The 20,936-nt window shown below is 43.6% G+C and overlaps 1 protein-coding gene across 2 annotated transcripts in view; it reads left to right on the plus strand.

Annotated features, from left to right (window-relative positions):
- Positions 1-20,936, plus strand: part of Arhgap10 (Rho GTPase activating protein 10) — a 248,703-nt gene that overhangs the window by 195,140 nt on the left and 32,627 nt on the right. For both annotated transcript variants that reach the window (XM_055609092.1, XM_055609093.1), the window contains exon 19: positions 9,386-9,536. In XM_055609092.1, the coding sequence (XP_055465067.1) occupies positions 9,386-9,536 (151 nt within the window). The remainder of the gene's footprint in view (positions 1-9,385; positions 9,537-20,936) is intronic.

A 20,936-nucleotide genomic window follows, 5' to 3' on the forward strand; every position in this document is an offset into this window, starting at 1 on the left:
TGTATTGAAATAAGTGGTGCAGTTCACACTGCAGGGAGGCTGGTGTTTGGCTCTGGGATACGTGATTTCTACCATAGACTTAGTTTGGCAGGAGGAAAAGTTGGAAAGGCATGCTTTTCCAACTTTACATATGCATTTATGACTGTTCTTAAACTTCAATGGTGAGGTATGGTCTGTGTATTTCTTAATGTATTTTTAAATTAAATCTTGCCCTGAAGCTTAATTTTGATAGATGTATATAGCAAAGGCTATGTCTGATGTGTGTTCTGCTAAGAACAGAACATTCATAATCACAGAAGCTAAGTTCCATATGTAGCTACACGAAATGTATCGGTTGTTTTTCTCTTTAAAATCAGACACGATCCCAAAGACTAGTCATCAGAGCTTGAAGAGAACTGTTTGTCTGTGTAGGGTTGTGGGTGTTTAGTTGCGTTTCTTGTTGTCGACGATAAAAGACACTGACAAAAGCAGCTTGAGGAAGAAAGGGTTTGCTTTAGCTCCTGGCTCCAGGCTGCAGCTGTTGTGTGGGGACTTCGTGGCAGCAGCGGCTCAGGCAGCTGGTTGGCACAGCCAGGAGGTAGAAGACGTTAAATGCTTGTTCAGCCAGCTTTCTTCTAAACTGACATCTGTGGCCCAAGACCGAGTAACGATGCCATTGTGGATAACCTGGTGTAGACAAGGCAGCCCCCACAGGCAGGCCCAGAGCTAGCTAACGGAGGGGATATTTGTAGTTCTGCCTGCACCATTTACCTCTTTGGCGATTCCAGAGCTTGTCAAGTTGACAACACAGAGGTCTTTTTTGTTTGTTTGTTTGTTTGTTTTAATCTTTTAAGAGATTTTTTTTAATATTGCAAACATTACCACCTTTTTTAACATATGCATTATAATTTGAAAGAACTTTTTTTTTTTTTTTTGGGAAAGAGAGAAAAATAATTGCCACAAATTTTAGAAACGATGGTTAACAGTAACCCACTGCCACACCCAGTGGAACCTCTTAAGTACCATTGCTGAGGGACTGTGTGGCTCTGACGTGTGGGTCTGCTTTAGGACTTGTATTGATTAGTGCTAACTTGGACAAATGAGCGCTCTAATGATCTTCTAACTATCAAACCGAATGACAGGCGTGTATACTTGGAAAAGGTTTCGGTTGATTGTGATAAATGTATTTTCTTTATGATTAAAATCCACACATTGAGTTTTGGAGACTTAATCCATGTCTTATTGTTTCCTACCAGAAAACTAATTACCCAGCCTGCCTGGGTTCCAGAAGGTACTGTTGACCTTTGAAAATTCTGTGAGGTGACCTCAGCTACTTCTAGATTTATTTCTGGGCTATAAAGATTCCAAGTGGCATGTGATATAGGAAATTTCTTTTTCTTTTTTTTTAATTAATTTTTTATTTTATTTTTATTAATTACAGTTTATTTACTTTGTATCCCAGCTGTAGCCCCCTCTTCCATCCCCTTCCAATCTCACCCTCCCTCCCTCTTCTCCTCCCTTGCCTCTCCCCAAGTCTGCTGATAGGGGAAGTCCTCCTCCCCTTCCATCTGACCCTAGCCTATCAGTTCTCATCAGGACTGGCTTCACTGTCTTCTTCTGTTGGCTTGTAAGGCTGCTTCTCCCTCAGGTAGAGGTGATCAAAGAGCCAGCCCATGAGTTCATGTCAGAGACAGTCTCTGTTCCTATTACTGGGGATCCCTCTTGGAGACTGAGCTGCCATGGGCTACATTTGTGCAGGAGTTCTAGGTTATATCCATGCAAGATCCTTGGTTGGAATATCAGTCTTAGAAAAGACCCCTGGGCCCAGATTTTGTGGTTCTGTTGCTCTCCTTGTGGAGCTCCTGTCCCCTCCAGGTATTTCTATCTTCCCCTCGTTTTATGAGATTCCCTGCACTCTGCCCAAAGTTTGGTTATGAGTCTCAGCACATGTTTTGATACCCTGCTGAGTAGAGTCTTTCAGAGGCCCTTTGTGGTAGGCTTCTGTCCTGTTCCTTGTTTTCTCTCTCTTCCGATGTCTGTCCTGTTTTCCTTTCTGAATGAAGATTGAACATCTTATCCAGGGTCCTCCTTCTTGATTAGCTTCCTTAGGTGTACAGATTTTAGTACGACTATCATATTATATGTCTAATATCCACTTATGAGTGAGTATATATCATGTGAGTCTTTCTCCTTCTGGGATACTTCACTCAGGATGAGCTTTTCTAGCTCCCACCATTTGCCTGCAAATTTCATGGTTTACTTGTTTTTAATTGCTGAGTAGTATTCCATTGTGTAAATGTACCACAATTTCTGTATCCATTCCTCAGTTGAGGGGCATCTGGGTTGTTTCCAGGTTCTGGCTATTACAAATAAAGCTGCTACAAACATGATTGAGCAAATGCCCTTGTTGTATACTTGAGCATCTTTTGGATATATGCTTAGGAGTGGTATAGCTGCATCTTGAGGTAGCACTATTCCTAATTGTCTGAGAAAGCACCGATTGATTTCTAAAGTGGCTGTACAAGTTTACATTACCACCAGCAATGGAGGAGGGTTCATAGAAACAGAATGGTGGATCAGTGGAATTGAATAGAAGACCCAGAAATAAAACCACACACTTATGGACACCTAATTTTTTTACAAAGATGCCAAAACCATACAATGGAAAAAAGACAGCATCTTCAACAAATGGTGCTGGTCTAACTAGATGGCTAGATATAGAAAACTGCAAGTAGATCCATACTTACCACCCTGCACAAAACCGAAGTTCAAGTGGATCAAAGACCTCAGCGTAAAAACAGACACACTATACCTTTTAGAAGAAAAAGTGGGGAAGACTCTAGAACTCATTGGTACAGGAGACAACTTCCTGAACAGAACATCAACAGCACAGGCTCTAGGATCAACAATCAATAAATGGGACCTCATGAAACTGAAAAGCTTCTGAAAAGCAAAGGTCACTGTCCTCAGAACAAAATGACAGCCTACAGACTGGGAAAGGATCTTCACCAACCCTATATCTGACAGAGGGTTAATATCCAGAATATATAAAGAACTCAAGAAGTTAAACAGCAACAAATCAAGTAATCCAATTAAAAAATGGGATACAGAGCAAAACAGAGAATTCTCAATAGAGGAATATGGAATGGCAGAGAAACACTTAAAGAAATGTGCAACATCCTTAGTCATCAGGAAAATGCAAATCAATATGACCCTGAGACTTCACCTTACATCCATCAGAATGGCTAAGATCAAAAACTCAAGTGAGAACACATGCTGGAGAGGCTGTGGAGAGATAGGACATTTTAAAATGAGTGTTTCCCTTGAGGAATCACTGGGTCTTAGGACTGCAAATAGTAGGCTTCCTGCATTGACATCTCTGTTCCAGACCAAATAATTTCTTGGATGCTTGAGGCCCAGACAAAAAGTAAGAAAAAAGACAAAAGGACTGCCCCCCCCCCCAAAAAAAAAAAGAGGTTTAACTTGATCAAAGCAGGAAGAAATGTGGGAGGGAAGCAGGTATTAAGGACTGAGTGTAGATCATAGTTGACATAGAGCATACTTTGCTCATGTTACTTTGGACCGTTATTGTTAAGGCAGCAAAGGGCATGTTGAGGAAAGTCAGCAGTGAGGAACTGGTTCTTCCTCAGTGAAGAACATTTGTAGATACGGGCTGTGGAAGCCAGGGGTGCATCTGTGGTTGGGAAAGTGCTTTCATCTGACTGTGGGAACTCGGTGCTGGGTTTCCCAAATATGCATAGGTGCAGGTGGCTCACCTTGCACCTGGAGTGGTGTTCTGAACTTTTGCAAACCAGAAAACAGCATTTTATGATGGGGAATGTATGATTACACCATGGTACAAGGGTGGCGCATCGTGGCTTTGAGCTAAAGAGGCTCCTTTGTGTGGATAGGACTGAGTGATTGGTGAGCATGTGGGGGCTTCTTACTGCCCTGTGGTTCTGTCGTGTTATCACAGTCTCATTGTCTCTGCCAAACAGTGCCAGGGCACTGGTATCTATCCACGGCTGATGCCAGGGAACATGACTGTGATTTGGAGTGTGTGGTGTAGGGTGTGCTACTCTCTGTAAAGACTGATTGGGAAAGGCTGACCACTGAAACTGCCAAGGCAGAAACCAGTCGGCTGGGCTTTATGATCTAGTCTATGAGAGGTACAGAAATCAGTATCTGTTGAGCCCTGAGAATCCTATCAGATTCATATATCTGACAAATAAAAGTTATCTTCTCTCTCTCTAACTTGTAAATCTAAATTGAAAGTGTTTTTCAGAAGACACATGCAAAATCAAGACCACTTGCAGAGCCCGAGCCTACAGGATAAGTCACAGAAGTAGCAGTGTCTTCTGCTCCTGTCTTCACTAAGTCGCCATGTCCCTCTCCAGTTTTCCACAATAGTAGAAGGGGTTTTATCCTGACCGGTGGCAGCCAAACCCTTAACGCACTCCTGTTGTCTCCCTCCGGGGCCTCACGAGGTACATGAGAGCCAGGAGCTCTTTGAGGAGTTGCAGCAGCTGGGCAGAATCTGTCCAGAAGAGGAGTGTGTTGTGCCTTGGTGGCCACTGAGATTGGTTCTAGGGTACCATCGCCGATATAAAACAGCACAGTGTTTCCGTATAGCCTTCAGAACCCTCCTGTACTTTACGTTGTCTTCCCATTAGTTATAATCCGTAGGCTGGTATAAATGCCATGCAGCTAGTGAGCACACTGCATCTTAGAGAATAGCGAATGGCAAGATAAAGCCTTTGTATGGTCACTATGTGTGTGACGGTTTTCTCCAAATACGTTGTTCCTTTTGACTGTACTCTGGAATATGGGACAACTGTGTGGAAGGTCACTAGTTCATGTGTAAAGCACCCTTTTTTGGGGATAGAGGGTTGGAACCATTAGGATGCGAAATAGCAGTTGACTCTGAGGCTCTTGTCTGGGGGTAAGGCCTAAGTTCTGGCATTGTTGAGTGAAGGGAACAGGAGCAAAATTTCAACCTTGGGGACCTCGGTTTGCTCAGCTGTGCAGAGAGGGTGGTGTAAGAGATGGCAAGGACAGTGCTCAGCACTGAGATTTGGAGTTTCAATGAACCAGAACCTTAAAATCCTCGAGGCTGAACCCAACTAGTGTTTGCCTATCAGTCCTCACTATCAGTTCTAGTTCAGTGCCCTAGAATAGACGGACATGTAGCCACGGGGCAGGGCTAGCTTAAGGTCAGACAGCTGAACACCAGTTTTCAGTGTCACTTGTAGTGCACAGGGGAATAAGCCAAAAGGCAGCCATCAGTGGGTGCCTGGGTTTCCTCAGGGCCACCTTAGTTGCACAACCCCATGGTGATGTGTTTTGCCAACATACTGCAGACACTGAAGCTGAAAGAGACATTTGGGGGTAATTATGCACTTTAGGAAGATTCAGTATTTGCCCTTTCTCCCCGCTTCCCATGTAGGAAGTTTACTTGGGAGAGAGAATGTGTTGGCTTGCCTTGCTGCTGTCTTCTGGAAATCTCTGCTTACAGAGAGACACCATGTGTAGGCTAGCACATCACTGTGGATGACATCGGATAAATGGGACTTACTAGAATACTAGAGTTCAGTGGCCGAGACTTGTATTCTGGAGCCAGGAAATCTGGTCCAAAAACTTTGTATGTGAAACAGTATAATGTCAGGCATGTTGCATGCACTAAATAATTGTACTTACTGCTGGAGCCGCCAGAATTGTATGGATGCAATCCACAGTTCTTCCATAGTGAAAACCGCTGGGCTCCTGCAGGAGCACCTTTCTGAAGACAAATGATTTTACCCTCATTCAGATTCTGCTGGTTTGAATTGGGTGCTGACGCAGAAATTTCAGAGACAATCCTTGTCTTCCGGCAGAAGTGATGGAGTCATGTCCAGCCTGGCCCCTGGTGGCATGGCATGAAGAATTTGCAGAGCCGTGTGTGCTCGTGGCTGAGCTTCGTGGTAGAAGCATCTGCTTCGTTGCATCTGAGGAGCCTGTGGCTGCGAACAGCAGTGACAGACCTCTGTTTGTGCTAGCGCTGTGCAGAGGCCTGAGGATGTGATTGCTTCCAGCTTTGTTTTAGTGTTAGGATTGTTTGGTCTTGAATTTTTCTTATTTTGTAAATATGGAGGTGTGCAAAGAAGTTTTTAACCCCAAAGAGGAAGTTTTGAGTAAATTTGATCAATCCTCAAAAAAAAAGGCAACAGGAGGTAAGATGCTAAATGAGGGCATCGAAAGTAATGGGGAGCAAGTTAATGTGGTAAGGGGAAAGAGTGCACTGGCTCAAGAATGATGTTTTGTAGCATAGAGCAAAACAAGAGGAGCAGAGCATTCGAGGGGTCAGAAACAGCTCGACACTTTAACATAAAAGGCTTCACTGATTTCTTCTTCCAGACTCAAAAGGAGTGCAATTCAAAACCATTCCTGCACATTCAGAGGGGAAGGAAAGACCGTAGAATGGATGCTAGTAGATTGGGAGACAAGGTGAATGTGTCTGGAAGGGGCAGAGTCACTGGTGGGCCACATCCATGCGCCACAGGAGTCCCTTGTCTAAACAGCGGGAAGTGATTTAAATTTAAAATTTTAGTGCTGAATTAGAGATATGAAGAAACACATTAAGAAAAAAAAAAAACACCACAATTGTTTGGTTTTGAGTTTCTTGAGAATCTTGAAAACACAGCCCATGTGTAACTGCCCTTTCAGCTCCTTTCTTGGTGCCGTTCCGTAGAAGACGTGGAATAGCTGCTCGGAGCACCAGCTCTGAGCATTTGACGTGGTGGGAAATGGACGCTGCCTTGTGCAAACAGCGGTTGGACACAGTGGTGGAAGTTTGAACTCACGTCCATGGTTTATGCACCATATCACATGTGTAGGTTGGCGCCGTCTTATCTAGTCCTGTGAACCCCCTGCTGTGCCGGGTGGTGCCTCTCTTAGTGCACTAATGTCAACCCCAGGCGTCAAGCTCAGCTTCCATAGCCAGTGGGGTCCCAGAGCCACGGCAGTGCTGTCTCTAATGAACATCTAGGCTTGGTAACTGTACAAGTGTGGAGGGTGATTCAGCTTTCTGGATGCCAGTTCCTCAAGGAATTTATTCAGGCAGTGGTTGGTAGCTGGGATCACTGAGCCATCATATGCGTAAATGGGATGGGGTGTGGTCCAAGGAATTGGTGTGCATGTCTAGTGCCATTTTTTTCTGAAACATTTGTTTTGGTGTTCTGCTTTTGCCCTCAGTTGTCTTAAACTGTGGGGTGACTTTTCAGATCAGTATTTCTTTGCTTTGGCTACATAAAGAATGACCTGGGAACATTGAAATGCAAACCAAAGAAAACAAGACAACTTGAAGGTACATCTTCTGGTGAAAACTCTTCAGTGCCTGAAGTCTTCTGGGACAAGCCATTGTTTGACCCCGGCTCGTGGCTCTGAACTGAAGTTCTGGGGGGACAGTTCAGTCTTCAGGGAATGGCAGAGGCACGGTGGTCTGGCTCTGCATACATGGCAGCTGCCACAGCTCCATCCCCATAGCCTTCTCCAGACGTCTCGCCCTCAAGTGAAGAGGAGGAAGAGGTTGCAAGGATGCTGTCTGTGTGCTCTTTCGGGAGCCTGCCCTAAAGTTATCACCACCTACTGCCAGTCCTTGGGGCCTGACGTTCCTTATGGGTGCCTGGCGTGTCCTGCCCCAGTGTGGTGCTTGCTTTCCTATTCTGCCTCACACCCCAAAGGCACCTGCCATGTTGGCAGAAATTGAGCGTACAGACATTTGTCACAGTGCTGTTCTCCTTGAGTGGGGTTATGCTTCCCATCATCTCTCCATCACTGTTGTCCTGTTCTTTTCCACCGAACTGTTTCTGTTCCCATAGGCCACATCCTTTTAAAAACTTGAACAGTGACAATGGCAGTAAAGCAGTTGGGGCCAGCAGGCTGGGCAGCTGAGGATTTTCAAGGCACGTCTGTAGTTTGATGTTTGTCACTTTCCCTGGAGAGCCCAGGTTCTGTGGAAAGACCCCATTAGCAGGTTAGCGGGTACAATTGCAGACAGGATTTTCACTAGCAAATACTTGTCCACGGCGATTTAAATTACTTCTTATTCTGTTTATACATGAGAGGGCAGTGTAACACTAGAAAGCAAACAAACTCAAATTAGCTTGTTTATTGGTGGATGACAATTTTTAGGTGAGGCTTTCTAGGGTATTCAACTGAAAGCCTTTCCTTGTCAGTTTTTCAGTGTGGACACACATGGGAGAGATACCATCCCTCGCCACACAAGTCCTGTGCTTGATTCTACTCAGATGAATAAGTAGTGATTATAACAGTGCCTTTTATTTTGAGTTTACATTTGTGTTCTCTTAAAGCTAGGAGCTTGTTTCTTGTCTCCACCTGAGGAGTGTGTCAGTTGCCTGTAGGTTGTAAGTCTGTCAGGCTGATGGCTTCAGTGTTTTATTTCATGGCTTCCTGAAGGCTGGGAGGCGCTTGTGTTGGAGGGCGGCCTTCAGCCTTAGCCCTTGGTGGCCAGGGACACTCTGTGATAACTCAGTGCAGTGTGATGTGCCTCTCTTTATGCCATACATATTACTTTGTCCAAAGGAAAACAAATTGCTGAGCAAGGAAGCAGCACATTTGAACTAATGGTATTATTTCTGATATATGAATGACACTGTGGGTAAATCAAGGTGGTAATGTTCTGGGTTTCAGAAATGGAAGAGGAGATTATTAAGAGGGGTTGGAAATTGATGAAACCTATAAAACATTAAATGAGAAAATTATGAAGAATGTAAATAAGAATCCAGACAGGTAATTTCATAAGCACAGGCTATTTTTAAATGTGTAAAAAAATGTTTGTAAATGGATGCTTTTGTTTATGTAGTTGGAAGAAAAAAAATCAAGCCCAGCATTTTGCCATAAAAATAACCCTCAGCCAGGCACTGTGGTGCACACCTGCAATCCCAGCACTCAGGGAGGCAGAGCCAGGTGGATCTCTATGAGTTCTAGTCCAGCCTGGCCTGTAATACAGAGAAACCCTCTCTGGAAAATCCAATAAATAAATAATAAAAAATAAAAATAAACCTTTGTGAAACTTAAACAGTACTTAGTACTTTAAGTACATCCTGGCTACCTTTCTTTGGGGATGAAGAAACACAATTTTGTCTACCCCATGAGGAAAAACCATTGTATTTGTTTAACTTTAAGGAAAAAAAAAAACTTACTTGAAACATAATGATTTGGCAGTGTTTTAATTTTAGTGAGATGCTTTACTCTGAAATTTTATGTTAAACGATGTTTTCTGATGCCAAATTCAGAGGGCTGGATTTTGGCTCTGGCCTCTCATGAATGAAGCCTAAGTCTAATGTGGTCAGATTCTGACAGGTTTCACTCATGGACACCCCTTGTCTTGCTTTATATCCAATGACAGATTTTTCGGACCTCGCCTGATACCACATTCCCAGAGCCCACCTGCCTGTCCACATCGCCCCCAAATGCTCCACCACGGCAGTCCAAGAGACAAGGGCAGAGGACGAAGAGACCGGTGGCCGTGTACAATCTCTGTCTTGAGCTGGAAGATGGTAAGATGCTGATGGGGTTTTCTGCTTGGTGGCATGTTGACAGCATAGCATGTCATAGGCCCTCTGGGCAGGCTGCAGTGTTTTAGTCTCTGCTCTGATTTCTTTCTCCCCTAAGATTGTAATGTTTTAGATTAACAGGGTGATGCTTTCTGGTCAGGGAGGAAAATGCAAGTTTCTGTTTTGTGTTTGTTTTTGTTATGCGCAGTTCTTTTTTTATTCTGAAGCCAGCTTAAATTTCTTTTTTGGGAGACTTGTGTGACCTCCTGTGAGGTTACATAACCCTGAGACAAATGGAACTGAAATTAAAGCAGACCTTTGATGTGAGGAGCTGATGGAGCCGATCGGTGTTAATGCGTCTGGATTAAAGGCACAGGGCACTATTGCCGTAGGGCTTTGTGTGTCTGCACCATACTGGACCCATGGACTGAAGTTCTCAAAAGGCAGAACTCTCAGTCATTTCAAAGCCAGGAGTGGCAAATTGATTTGCCTTTGAAGTTAGGCTGCATGGACTGGGTTCAGTGGAACTGGGGCAAATGGAGATTCTCATGTCCCATCCAGAACTATTGTTGCCAACGAGCTCTCGCCTCATAGCGATGTCTGGATGGATGTTTAGGTCAGAACCGGCAGTGAGCCCCACAAAAGCTGATTGGTGATTTGTGGTCATGTGGTTCTTGTGTAGAGAATGAGATGATGTGACGTTAAAGCCTTGGCTTTTACTGGCCCTCCTCATGAGTTCTTTCCTGTTGAATCAGTTTTCCAAATTTAAGACTATTTTGAATTTTTTTTTTTTTCTCTCTTCTTGCTCCAAACCCTTAAATCTTTGTTATCCTTCCCAGTGCCAGAGGTTGTGCAGATCAGGGAAAAATTACAATGCGTTCATCATAAACACATTCAGGAGAAAAGTATCTATTGGTTCATGGCCAAAAGTGGCGGAGACCAAGAATACCTATGCTGATAATCCTGGGGGTGTGAGCTGTTCTGCTCTTTGAATTACTCATCGTGTGCACACACGACAGAAATGCAGTCATGAAGAAAGACATGAATCTTTAATACCAGTTTCTAATTTGGGAGCGGGGAGAGGGTTAGAGGTCAGCCACTCTGTCACCTATCTTCTGAGGAGACCCTTGGTGCACTTGGAATTCACTGACCAGTCTTGAACTCGGGATCTCCCGATCTCTGTCCCTCGGCCATCTGGTGCCAGGCCTCCAGGCTTGTGTGGGCACACTCAGGTTGTTCTATGTAGTTCTAAGGATCCACACTTCAGTCTTCCAGCTTAGACTTACTTCCCGCTTGTGATCCCAGCTGTTTTTTTCTCCTTTCTTCTCACTTTCATTCTTTGTCAACAGAGTTGCTAATAAGGAGTAAAACTGACTAGTTTGAGTTTCACCTTCTCTTGTGTCTCACTTGTCCTCTGGTAGAAGGGCTAATAAACGGGGGAACGCGCAAATGCCGTCAGGTGGGAGAGGAAGAGAAATATACTCAACACAAACGAAGGCTGTCCAGCTGGCCCTCGGGAACTCGAACTGGCCACTTCAGAGTGGAGATGGTCGAAGTCAGGCATTTGTCTGAACACCACATCCACATTCTGCTTTTCTTAGGAGTAAAATTATATCTTAACAACAACAGAGGTGCTACCTCTGTGCTAAGTTTCTAAGTGATTATCATGACTGAGACGTGTCTGTCAGCAGTATTCGCATCTTTGATGGAAAACTCAAGATGGCACATAGACTGTGTTTGTTGCTCTTAAGTTTTAGGTCAACATTTTTTTCTCAGTGTCGAGCAGATGATCTTTCACTGAACCACAATCACTACTGGTGTTTACTTCTTAAATATTACTTGATTTTGTGGGGATAAAAGCATCAATTATGTATTAATTTTATTCTGTCTTTTGTTTGTTGTTTCATGATGTTTAATTACATGCCATTTTACTGTCTTATTTTTATTTTATAACTTTATTTTTGGTGATAACCTTGACTTTTTTTTTACCATTTATTTATTGAAAATATTTTTTATACAATATATTCTCACTATTCTTTCCCAGATCCTCCCCATTTCCCACCCACCCGAATCCACACCCTTTCTTTTTCTCTCTTATTAGAATACAAAGTGGTCTCTAAAAAAAAATAATACTAAAATAAAACCAAGCAAACTAGAATAAGACAAAACATGAGAGAGACAGAGCCAAAGAAAAAGTGTAAGAAATGTACATAATCTCACACACAGAAAACCAACAAAAACAAAATTTGAGACCATAACAAATAAGCACAAGAGCTGTAAAGTTAAAAAAAAAAAAAAAAACCCAGATGAAGCATTTGAGACCAAAACAACAACAAGCCCCCCAAACAAAACAAAACAAGACAAAAACCCTTCCAAACCAGTGTTGTTTGTTTTGTGTTGGGCATCCGCGGCTGGCCATGGAGCTACTGTAGAAGAAAGCATCTCTAAAGAAGGCTGAGCAAGATACTAATCTGTGGGTATAGCAGAATGTTGTTAGGAGCCATTTAATTGCTGTGGGTTTTTAGCAGAAAATTATTTGGTTTCCTACTAGCTCCCTGGCTTATCCAGTTTCCGGCCAACCTTGGTTTTTGTTTGTTTGAAATTAAACATCTGTTACTGTTTTGAGTGAGCATGGCTCTGTACCATGTGTGTGCAGTACCCATGCAGGCCAGAAGAGGGCACTGGATCCCCTGCAACTGGAGTCACAGGTGGTTGTGAGCCACCTGTGGGTCCTGGGAATTGAACCTGAGTCCTCTGGAAGAATAGTCAGTGCTTTTAACTGCTGAGCCATCTCTCCAGCCCTAATCCATCTATCTCAAAGTTGCTGTCATAGGAAAGCACCTGAGTTTGGTGATTGAGTGATCTTTATATTACCCTGAAGGCAAGAAGGTAATATAAATCAGTTAAAACAATACCTCCCTTACTGCTGACGATAAGCTTCGAATTCGGGTTGTATGAATATATATGTATATTGAGAACAGTGGAGAGACATGGGGAACACATATCTGAAAGGCGGCACACAGGGAAAGGGCACTCAAAAAGCAGTTGCTTGTTACTGTTAAGCTGTTAATTCTGCCTCCTCAAAAATATCTACGTATTCTTTTTTTATTACAATTTCAGTTTCTCGAGAAGGCATCCTGCCACGTAGGCCAGGCTGGCCTGGTACTTTCAGTGATCCCCTTTGCCTCAGCGTTGGGAATGCTCACCCCAGCACTACACCACCATGTCCATCGTACTTGTTGATTCTTGTTGCTGGAACTGAGAATGCCTTCTTTTTTTTCTTTTTCTCTCCACCCCGTACGCACACACCCACACTGTGCAAAATGTGCAGCTCGAGAATGCCTTCTTTAGTATTCTGCATCTTCTTATTTTCAACTTCATGAGGGCTCAGAAACCCATTTAAAAACATGATTGACATCCTCACAGTGCAGTCGCTTCCTGTGTTTTATCTGATCTGTTTACAATGTAGTATGAGTCTGGTAGAATGTTTTAATGTGAGTATGTCCTGTCCCCCTTGTCTCATGATAGATGAAGGTAAATCTGCCTTCGTAAAAGCCAGGCTGGTTTTTGTTTAAACATTAGGTGGATTTGTGTCTTCTTGCTAAGATTTGAGGTAAGGCTTTGAGTGAGTGAAGATTACCTGTGATTTGGTCACAGGTTTGGTCTCTGAGTAAGGAGCCTTCGGTATGGAATGTCTGTGTGGAGCCAGTCAGTCTTGGAGAATGCCTGGATGGTTTGGCATCCCAGCAAATTCAAAGGTCACTGTGAGGAGTCCGCAGCCTGCACGGGGAGGTGTGCCTGAGGCAGGCTATGGCCTAGAACCCTGCCTTGAAGCAGGACAGTCTTCTGCACGCTGGGTGTGGCTGAGAGTTGACAGCTGAAATCAGCAGCTTGGGCTTTTAACAAAGACTATGTTAATAATAAACAGATAAACGCTGTGGGCACGTTTACCGTGAAAGTCAGTACTACAGTTGTCAGACTCAGGGAGCGCACGAGCTTGGCTATAGAGTGACTTTGATATAGGTGTTAGAAAGCAATTGGAAACAATATTTGTCATATGATTAGATGACATTCAACTTACTTGCAAAGGAACTTAAGATTCTAGTTATTTCCTTAAAGCTCATTAATAACATGAGTGGAAGAGAGTGCAGTATCTAGTTCTCTTAATTAAAGCAGCTAGCAAGCCTTCTGAAATGCCTGCCTTTTTATCTTATGGATTGCACATTGCTCATTTTCCTGCAGCCTTTACGAATCCCTTGAACTTCAAAACTACATCAGTGTGGCTAAGTATGTGATGAAGTCATTTTCCTTCTTCTTATTTCCTTAGAACTAGTACTAAGGACACCTAAGCTAATGTGATTGGCTTGTTCTCTGCTCCTCTGTGTTCATGTCCATACCCACTCTTGTATGAGTTGGGGCTGCCATGTTTTCTCTACTTTCCTTTAACACGGAGGAAAGTTTGTGAGCCTGCCTAAGATTAAAGTGACTTCTCTTGTTTTCCTTTCAAGGCAGGAAAAAAAAAATCGAAGTAATGATTTGAAGACTGAGGAGGAGAGGCTTACCATCTGAGTTTTGACTGGTTCTTCCTTCCTTCATACCAGCTCTAATTTTAAACGCAACTCGATGTTTATGGGCTTAGTTGTTATATGCATCTTTCTGAATATAATTAGATATTCTGTGCCTGTCTTCTGTACATGATATAGCAGTTTACTTCTTTAGGCAAGTTAAAAATATGATTTAATGCGGGTTGAGGACAGAATCATCTGGCAAGCCAATTGGCAGGATGTAATATTATCTATTGTTGGTCTTTCTTGAGTATTGTTGGGTTGGCACTGTTAACATTTGGATGGCAAATGTGTTAAATGTTAAGTTCAAACATTTTGTTGAACGTGTGTTATTGTAGTCCTTCAGCATGGTGGATACTATGTGTGGATGCGCACGTATGTGTGTGTTGGGGAGAACAGAGACTTATAAGCAAAAGGGAACGAGCATAAGCTGGTGAGGGAGAAGGAGATAGAAAAGAGGACTGGTGCTTCGTTGTGATTCTTTGCAGAAGTCATCCCTGTCTGGATCAGCCTCTGAATGCAGAGTGGAGCAGAATGATCATGTAGAGGTCCTTTCAGACACCATTTAGTGTCACATGGCAGCAGTGGACACTAACAGTGGTGATGGACATGAGTTTAGCCAGTTTTGGTAGAGTAAGAGAATTTATTTTGATTCTGAGGCATGAGCAAAAAGAGAGAAGATGAGAAAGCAGGCCATTGTGCGGTCTTCTAAATGTAGATTTTTGCGGGGTGAACTCAGAGCCTCAAGTATGGTAGACAAGTATTCTGTAATGTCCCTAGCATATGTAGATTTTTAAAAATCCTAAAATAGTGGACATTATTAACTGTTGAGGTTTCGGACACTGTCCTTTATTCATAGTTCTTACGGCGGTGGATGCAAAATCTTTGTCCTGCACACTGCTTTACAGGTTCAAGCTGATTTTTGATCACAGTTATGGTGTAACCACCACTGAAAGAGATGGAGACCGTTACTGGCCATGTGTTGGACGTGATGGTGACCACTCAAACCCAGCTGTTCCTCCTCAATGGTGTTCTTAGAGCCAGACCATTTTCGGCAAGGTGACTGTGGCTCAGAAGGATAAGAAAAATACTAAATAGTTGTAAGCAAAGGATAGGATTCCTGAATCTGGAAAGGCCATGGAAAGAGAAGTATTAAATATAAAAATGTTATATCTTCATAGGGAAAAAATAGTCTTTGAAATCATAAATAAGACAAAACTTATTTTTTCTGAATACATTTTGAAGTTTTAATTAAAATATGATTCTATCATTTCCTATCTTTTTGCAAACTCATGGGACCTTCTACTTTTTAAAGCATTATTGTTATTTATACACATAAATGAATAAATATGAACACATGACCTGCCGTTCATTCAGCATTGCCTGCATGTGTTTCTAAGGCTGACCACTTGGTGTTGGAGAAACAGTCACAGGGCTAGTCCCTGGGGAAGAATAATTCTCCCTCTCTCAGCAGCTGTTAACTGCTTATAGCTTTTCTTGTAGGGGTGAGGCCCTATGTGATTTCCTCCACCTATACTGGCACCTCAACTGGTACTGGAATTGGGCAGAACTCAGTTTATTCTCCCCTTCCTTCCCTCTCTCCCTCTCTCTCCCCTCCCTTCTTCCTTTTCCCCCTCTCCCCACTTCTGACAACATGTCCACTTTGATACCTAGGCTTATCCCAGAGCAGGGAAGACCACCACCGAACAAAAAATGCAGGGATGCCCAGTTGACAACTGTGGCTGAGTGCTCCCAAGAGAACATACTTATAAAGCCTGTTCAGGCCTGCTTTTCTTGGGGAGTTGGGCTATGTTGTCTTGTCCAGAAGGTTAGCAGAGCACTTCCAACAGTGTGAGAAACACAAGGAAGACCGTAAAATCACGGTTGGCAGGCATCATCACGCTGACCCTTTGTTTATCCTGTGGCTGTTGGCTTTCCTGTAGACACATTTGATCAGCTTCACAAAGAATCTAATCAACCCAGCTAACTAGTTGCAAGCAGATCTCCATTTGGGGGTTGGACATGGTTCTTCTGGATGTTTTCGTAATTGTTCAACCTGATAAGGGACAGGTGGGCTCTGGGAAGTAACTTACTGAGTGTGGGCCTCTTCCCGCCCCTCAGAGCACGCGGTGATCCCTTGATACAGAATTACTGCATCGTAATGCTGAGTCTGAGGCCAGGCCCAAAATGTGGCAGCCCATGTAGAACGAGTACATCTGAACTCGTTTCTACAGGGACCAGATCAGTGGATGAGAACAGGCAGCTCTAACCGAGTTGTGGCATGCTGGCGCATCCTGCATGCAGCTGCTTCTGCCTGGGCATCTCTTCTCAAGCCTCTGTGAGCTCCGCTAGTGAGAAAGCAAAGGCAGCTTCTCCAGCTTCTCCAGCTTCCCGTGCAGTCTCAACTATGCTTCTGTGTGGGATGAACATTGTCCCCCTGTTCTTGGGAGGAGAAAAAAAAGAAGGCTTTTAAGAAACAGATAGCTGTACTGTGGTGAGAGAAAGTTCATGGCAGGTAACTAGCCTTTACAGAAGAGAGAAAATTCCTTTAAAGCTCATCTCCCTGTGGAGTGTGTTCTTTTTCCACTTCTAATAGCTTTTATTTTAATTTCCAATTCTGAATTCAAGCAGCTGTCACTCTCTTTTTAGCCCTCTCTGAGAGTCTTGCAGCGTAGGAGGTAGCCGGGCTGTCTAAGAAACATCTTTTCAAACCAACCACAGTATTGTTTATCCTGAATGAAACAGAATCTTTAGGGCTGTCAAAGAGTGACTGATTTGAGGTGTTTTCTTTGATAGCCAGAAGATGAGCAGATAGCTTGAAGGTGAAGGTATTATGCCAATGTGGCCAATCCCAAATTGCTTACATTACTGGGAGAACTCATAAAGACCCAGAACAACCTAGCAGAAAATATAGGTATGCCTGCAACTGAGGCATCTGAACAACCTCACTGCCTCTCTCTCACACCCTACCCACTCCTTGCCACATGTTGAGGAAAAAGAGGAGACAGTGCCTTCACTTGAATTTTTTTTCTAGAGTGTCTGTGTTTGGCCTTGGTGACTGTGGCTGGCACTTGTGGGTCTTGAATCCCTTCGGTGAGCCTGTTCATGGAGGAAGTACGCTGTCACCTTTGGAGGTTTAAAAGATACTCTTTGAGCCTGTTCAAATTAAGGCTTTTATCTATCTATCTATCTATCTATCTATCTATCTATCTATCTATCTATCTATCTATCTATGGAATTTTGGATCTCTCAGTATTTTCTAAGTTTCACGGATCTTTTCAGGTGTGAAATATATGTGATCATGATCTTATTTTTCTCTTTGGGTCATAACAGAAATGGTAGCTGTTTCACTCTGTTTATTAGCTTCTTTTGGAGAAGCACGATTCACGTGTTATTTTCTGAAGCGTGTTGATGGTTTCTGGAGGGATATGCCACAAAGTTGAGGAGTGATGGAGCGACTGCCGCTTATCCTGCTGCCTAGACTCTGTCCTGGCCAATATTTACTTATTTACTAAGCGTAAGCTTCCGTCAGCTCAAACTGCAGGGAGTATTGATCTCTGGAAATCAAGAACCTGGGATACAGGGAGGGTCAGTGGTTCTTTTAGACCCCACAGCTGGTTGGCAACAAGGCCAGGACTACCAGGCCATCTGGCTGTAGGAGTAGGCACTTCAGCTCTGTGCTGATGTGCTGAACTGTAGCTCGGGCACAGGCTTGCAATAATGATAAAAGTTTTCCATCCCACCCCTCCCCCAACAGTAGGACCTTGAATGAAAAGGAAGTCATAAGAGACTCTCTAAAGGAAATGTTTAAATACGCCGGGAAGCATAGAAATCTAAGAACACAACCAGCTGACAGGGCTTGAGAATCTGGGATTTGTGATTATATCGTTTTTTCCAGTAATCCCTTGTTATAACATGTGACCTACACATGTGCATACAAACAACATGGAAACACTTCATTTATAAACATGTAAATGAAGGCATGTGTAGAGAAGTCTCAGCTCTCCCTTGCATTTTGTGCTGTCTGTTCTGGGTATCCCTTAAGCTCCTGAAGTAGGAGGACTGAGGAGCAGCGCTCTGGCATAACGGTGCAGCCACGGCCAGCTTTTTCTGCTTAGCTTCTTTGTTCTTGATGGGCCATGCTGTGGCTTCCATCTTTTCCCACCTGCCCTCCTCTGCTGTGCACGTTCTCTTGCAATTTGGGGTTGCTGCTACTGGAGATAACTTGGGTAGCAAAGAGTTTTGTGGGTGGTAGACTTACGTCTGTGTTTAGGTGAACTTGGGCTAACATCTCTGGCCTCCACTAGATGGCTTTTACAGCCTCAGCAACGCCCCCTCCGTGCCTTAGGGGTTTGTGCAGTGCAACTGTGACATGGTTTTTGCCAAGCACAATTGAGTTTCTAAGGACAATGATACACGGCTGTTGCATCGTTTCATTTGTTGGTGAAGGTAGAAATCTCAGTCTCTTAAAAAGAATGCTGAGGACTGTAATCATAATGAAAAATGCCCTGCTTTTCAGGCTGAAACAGTTTGCTGTGGCTTTGGTTGGCTTGTCTACTAAACTGGCCTCTCTTGCTTCTAGTTGAATTGCTGCAGACTTCTGTTGACCTTTGCAAGTGGCAGAGATGGCACCTTGAGCTGTAACCAGTGACTGTCAGCTGGTGCTGTAATTTGATGATGTCCTCTGGTTTCGTTGTTATTATTTTTTGTTTGTTTTGTTTTTGTCATGGGCTTGATTATTCTACAGCTGATTCTGCCATCAGCTGTCCCCAGTGTATAATTTTGGCATATTTTAGCTGTCCAATGGCTTTTTAAGGCAAGCATTGTGTTAATTTTTTCCTTTGTTTTTGAAATTTTTAATTAAAGTATTATATCACTTCTCCTCTTCCCTTTCCTCCTTCCAACCCTTTCCTTGTCTCCACCATGGAAAGCAGGAAGAAATGTATTAATTAGTTATGGCAACTCTATTTTGTTTTCTCATGCTTTTTCGTTTTACCGTTTCATCATCTATCCATTTCACCATGTCTTTTCATTTTAGTTGGCAGTTGGGAAGCTGACTTTCCTCTTGCTCGCTGTGTGCTTGTTTTGAGGTCTACTCTTATGTGCTCTTGTCTTGTACTTTGGGATTATGGGGTGGGAGGGGCTGTTCTTTTAAGTGGAAGCCCCCTTCCTGGAGGTGACTTCAGATGCGGAGATGGCGATGCCAGTAAGGATGGTTACTCTCTCTTAGCCGCTCTCACCGGCTTATGTGTTACTGAGCATTGTTATAGCTTCCTTTCTGACTTCCCTTATTTCTTGAGAGCAAAATGACATGAAAAAAGCAGTGTCTGGTCTCCTACGCCGGGTGTCATTACTAGAATTTGCAGTGTGACTAAGGGGGAGGCGAGTGGGATTGGGTGAGAAGTGGTTGGACTAGAACCCTGGGCCTTGCACATGCTAAGCACATTCTCTGCAGGGGCCGGCTCACCCAGCCCTTTATCCTCTGCCTTGACACCATCTCCTTAAGTGCCTGTGTGGAAATCCTTCTGCTTTAGGTACCTGAGATTACAGATGTCTGCATTCACATCAGGCGAGGAGCACCCCTTGTACTTGGCAACTGTCACTTAGGTCTCACAGTTAGCTTTCTTTTTGTGATGGGCATCTGTCATGGCTGGGTCCCCCCCACACACTTCCTTCTACCCTAAGATATAAGGAAAGTTTCCTGAATATAGGAGTTCTCTGTTTTCTAAGAGGATAATTTTTGGTTCATTCACATCTTAATGATGTGTGTTGTTTAACTCAGTTTTCCAACCAATCTTTAAAAAAACGAAGTGTCTACCTAAGAAATGGGGTATGTGTTTACACACACATTTCTAGTTAAGGAGAACTAATAAGTAAGTTAATGTAGTTTCTCCGGTGTAGGTTTTGATGAAGGTGGAATAAATATCTGGTCTCAGAATTCTGAAAGAGAATAATTTTTTTTGTCTTGCTGCCGACAGCTTCCTTGTACAGATCTCATGTGTTTGCCTCTCCTGACAGAGCATCTGAAGACAGTGTGCCACCGTTCTTTGGCCATTTCTGGTTCATTTGACTAGCATATGGGAGGCTGTAAGAGAAGCACTGGCTTTTCCTTGGCTGTGTAGGTGTTAATTGGATTTTGGATCTGCTGTGCGCCTTCCCAGCCATGCTGCTTTGCAGCCTTTCTGCTCGGTGCTGCTCTTTCCTTTGTGGGCTGTAGCTCCCAGCTGGAAGAACCCATGATGCTCTGGGCTAGCCTGACTCTGTGGTAAGTTGTGAAGAAACAGCCTGACTTTGGTGGACAACCAAGGAATGAGCAACTTGGAAGAAAACAGTTTTGTGTGTGTGTGTGTGTCTGTCTGTCTGTGTCAGTGATATTCTTTGGGTTGTGTCGGTGTAGCAGCATTTCCCTTTTGAAGCAATGTCAGGCTGCAGCATTCCCTTTTGGAGTCATGTTCCTCATTTAGAACTAGAGATTCGGAACGTTCCCCCATCCACAGAATCCACACTCGGTGGTCGGAAAGCAGCCAGTGTGTTAATGTGCTTTCAGGACCTGGGTAGGAGAGGTAGATCATGTGTAAATGATCCTTACATGTGCTAATTACAGTGCCAAGTTTCCGACCAGACCAATTGAGGATGGCTGTGGCAAGGTGTCATTTCCTGTATGCCACCACTGTGCATGGGCTTGTAGTGACTGTGTACTGGGAGGCAGCACTGCCTGATCCACAGTGCTGTGCCTGGCGTATCCTTTGGTTTAGGAAGGATAATAAAGATATCTTTTGCTCTCTGTCTTCATCCCATATCTGTCCCACCTCCAGGACAGATTCCACGATGCAGGCCA

The sequence above is a fragment of the Psammomys obesus genome, unplaced genomic scaffold, assembly GCF_907164565.1.
Source record: "Psammomys obesus unplaced genomic scaffold, mPsaObe1.curated_primary_1811, whole genome shotgun sequence".
NCBI lineage: Eukaryota > Metazoa > Chordata > Mammalia > Rodentia > Muridae > Psammomys > Psammomys obesus.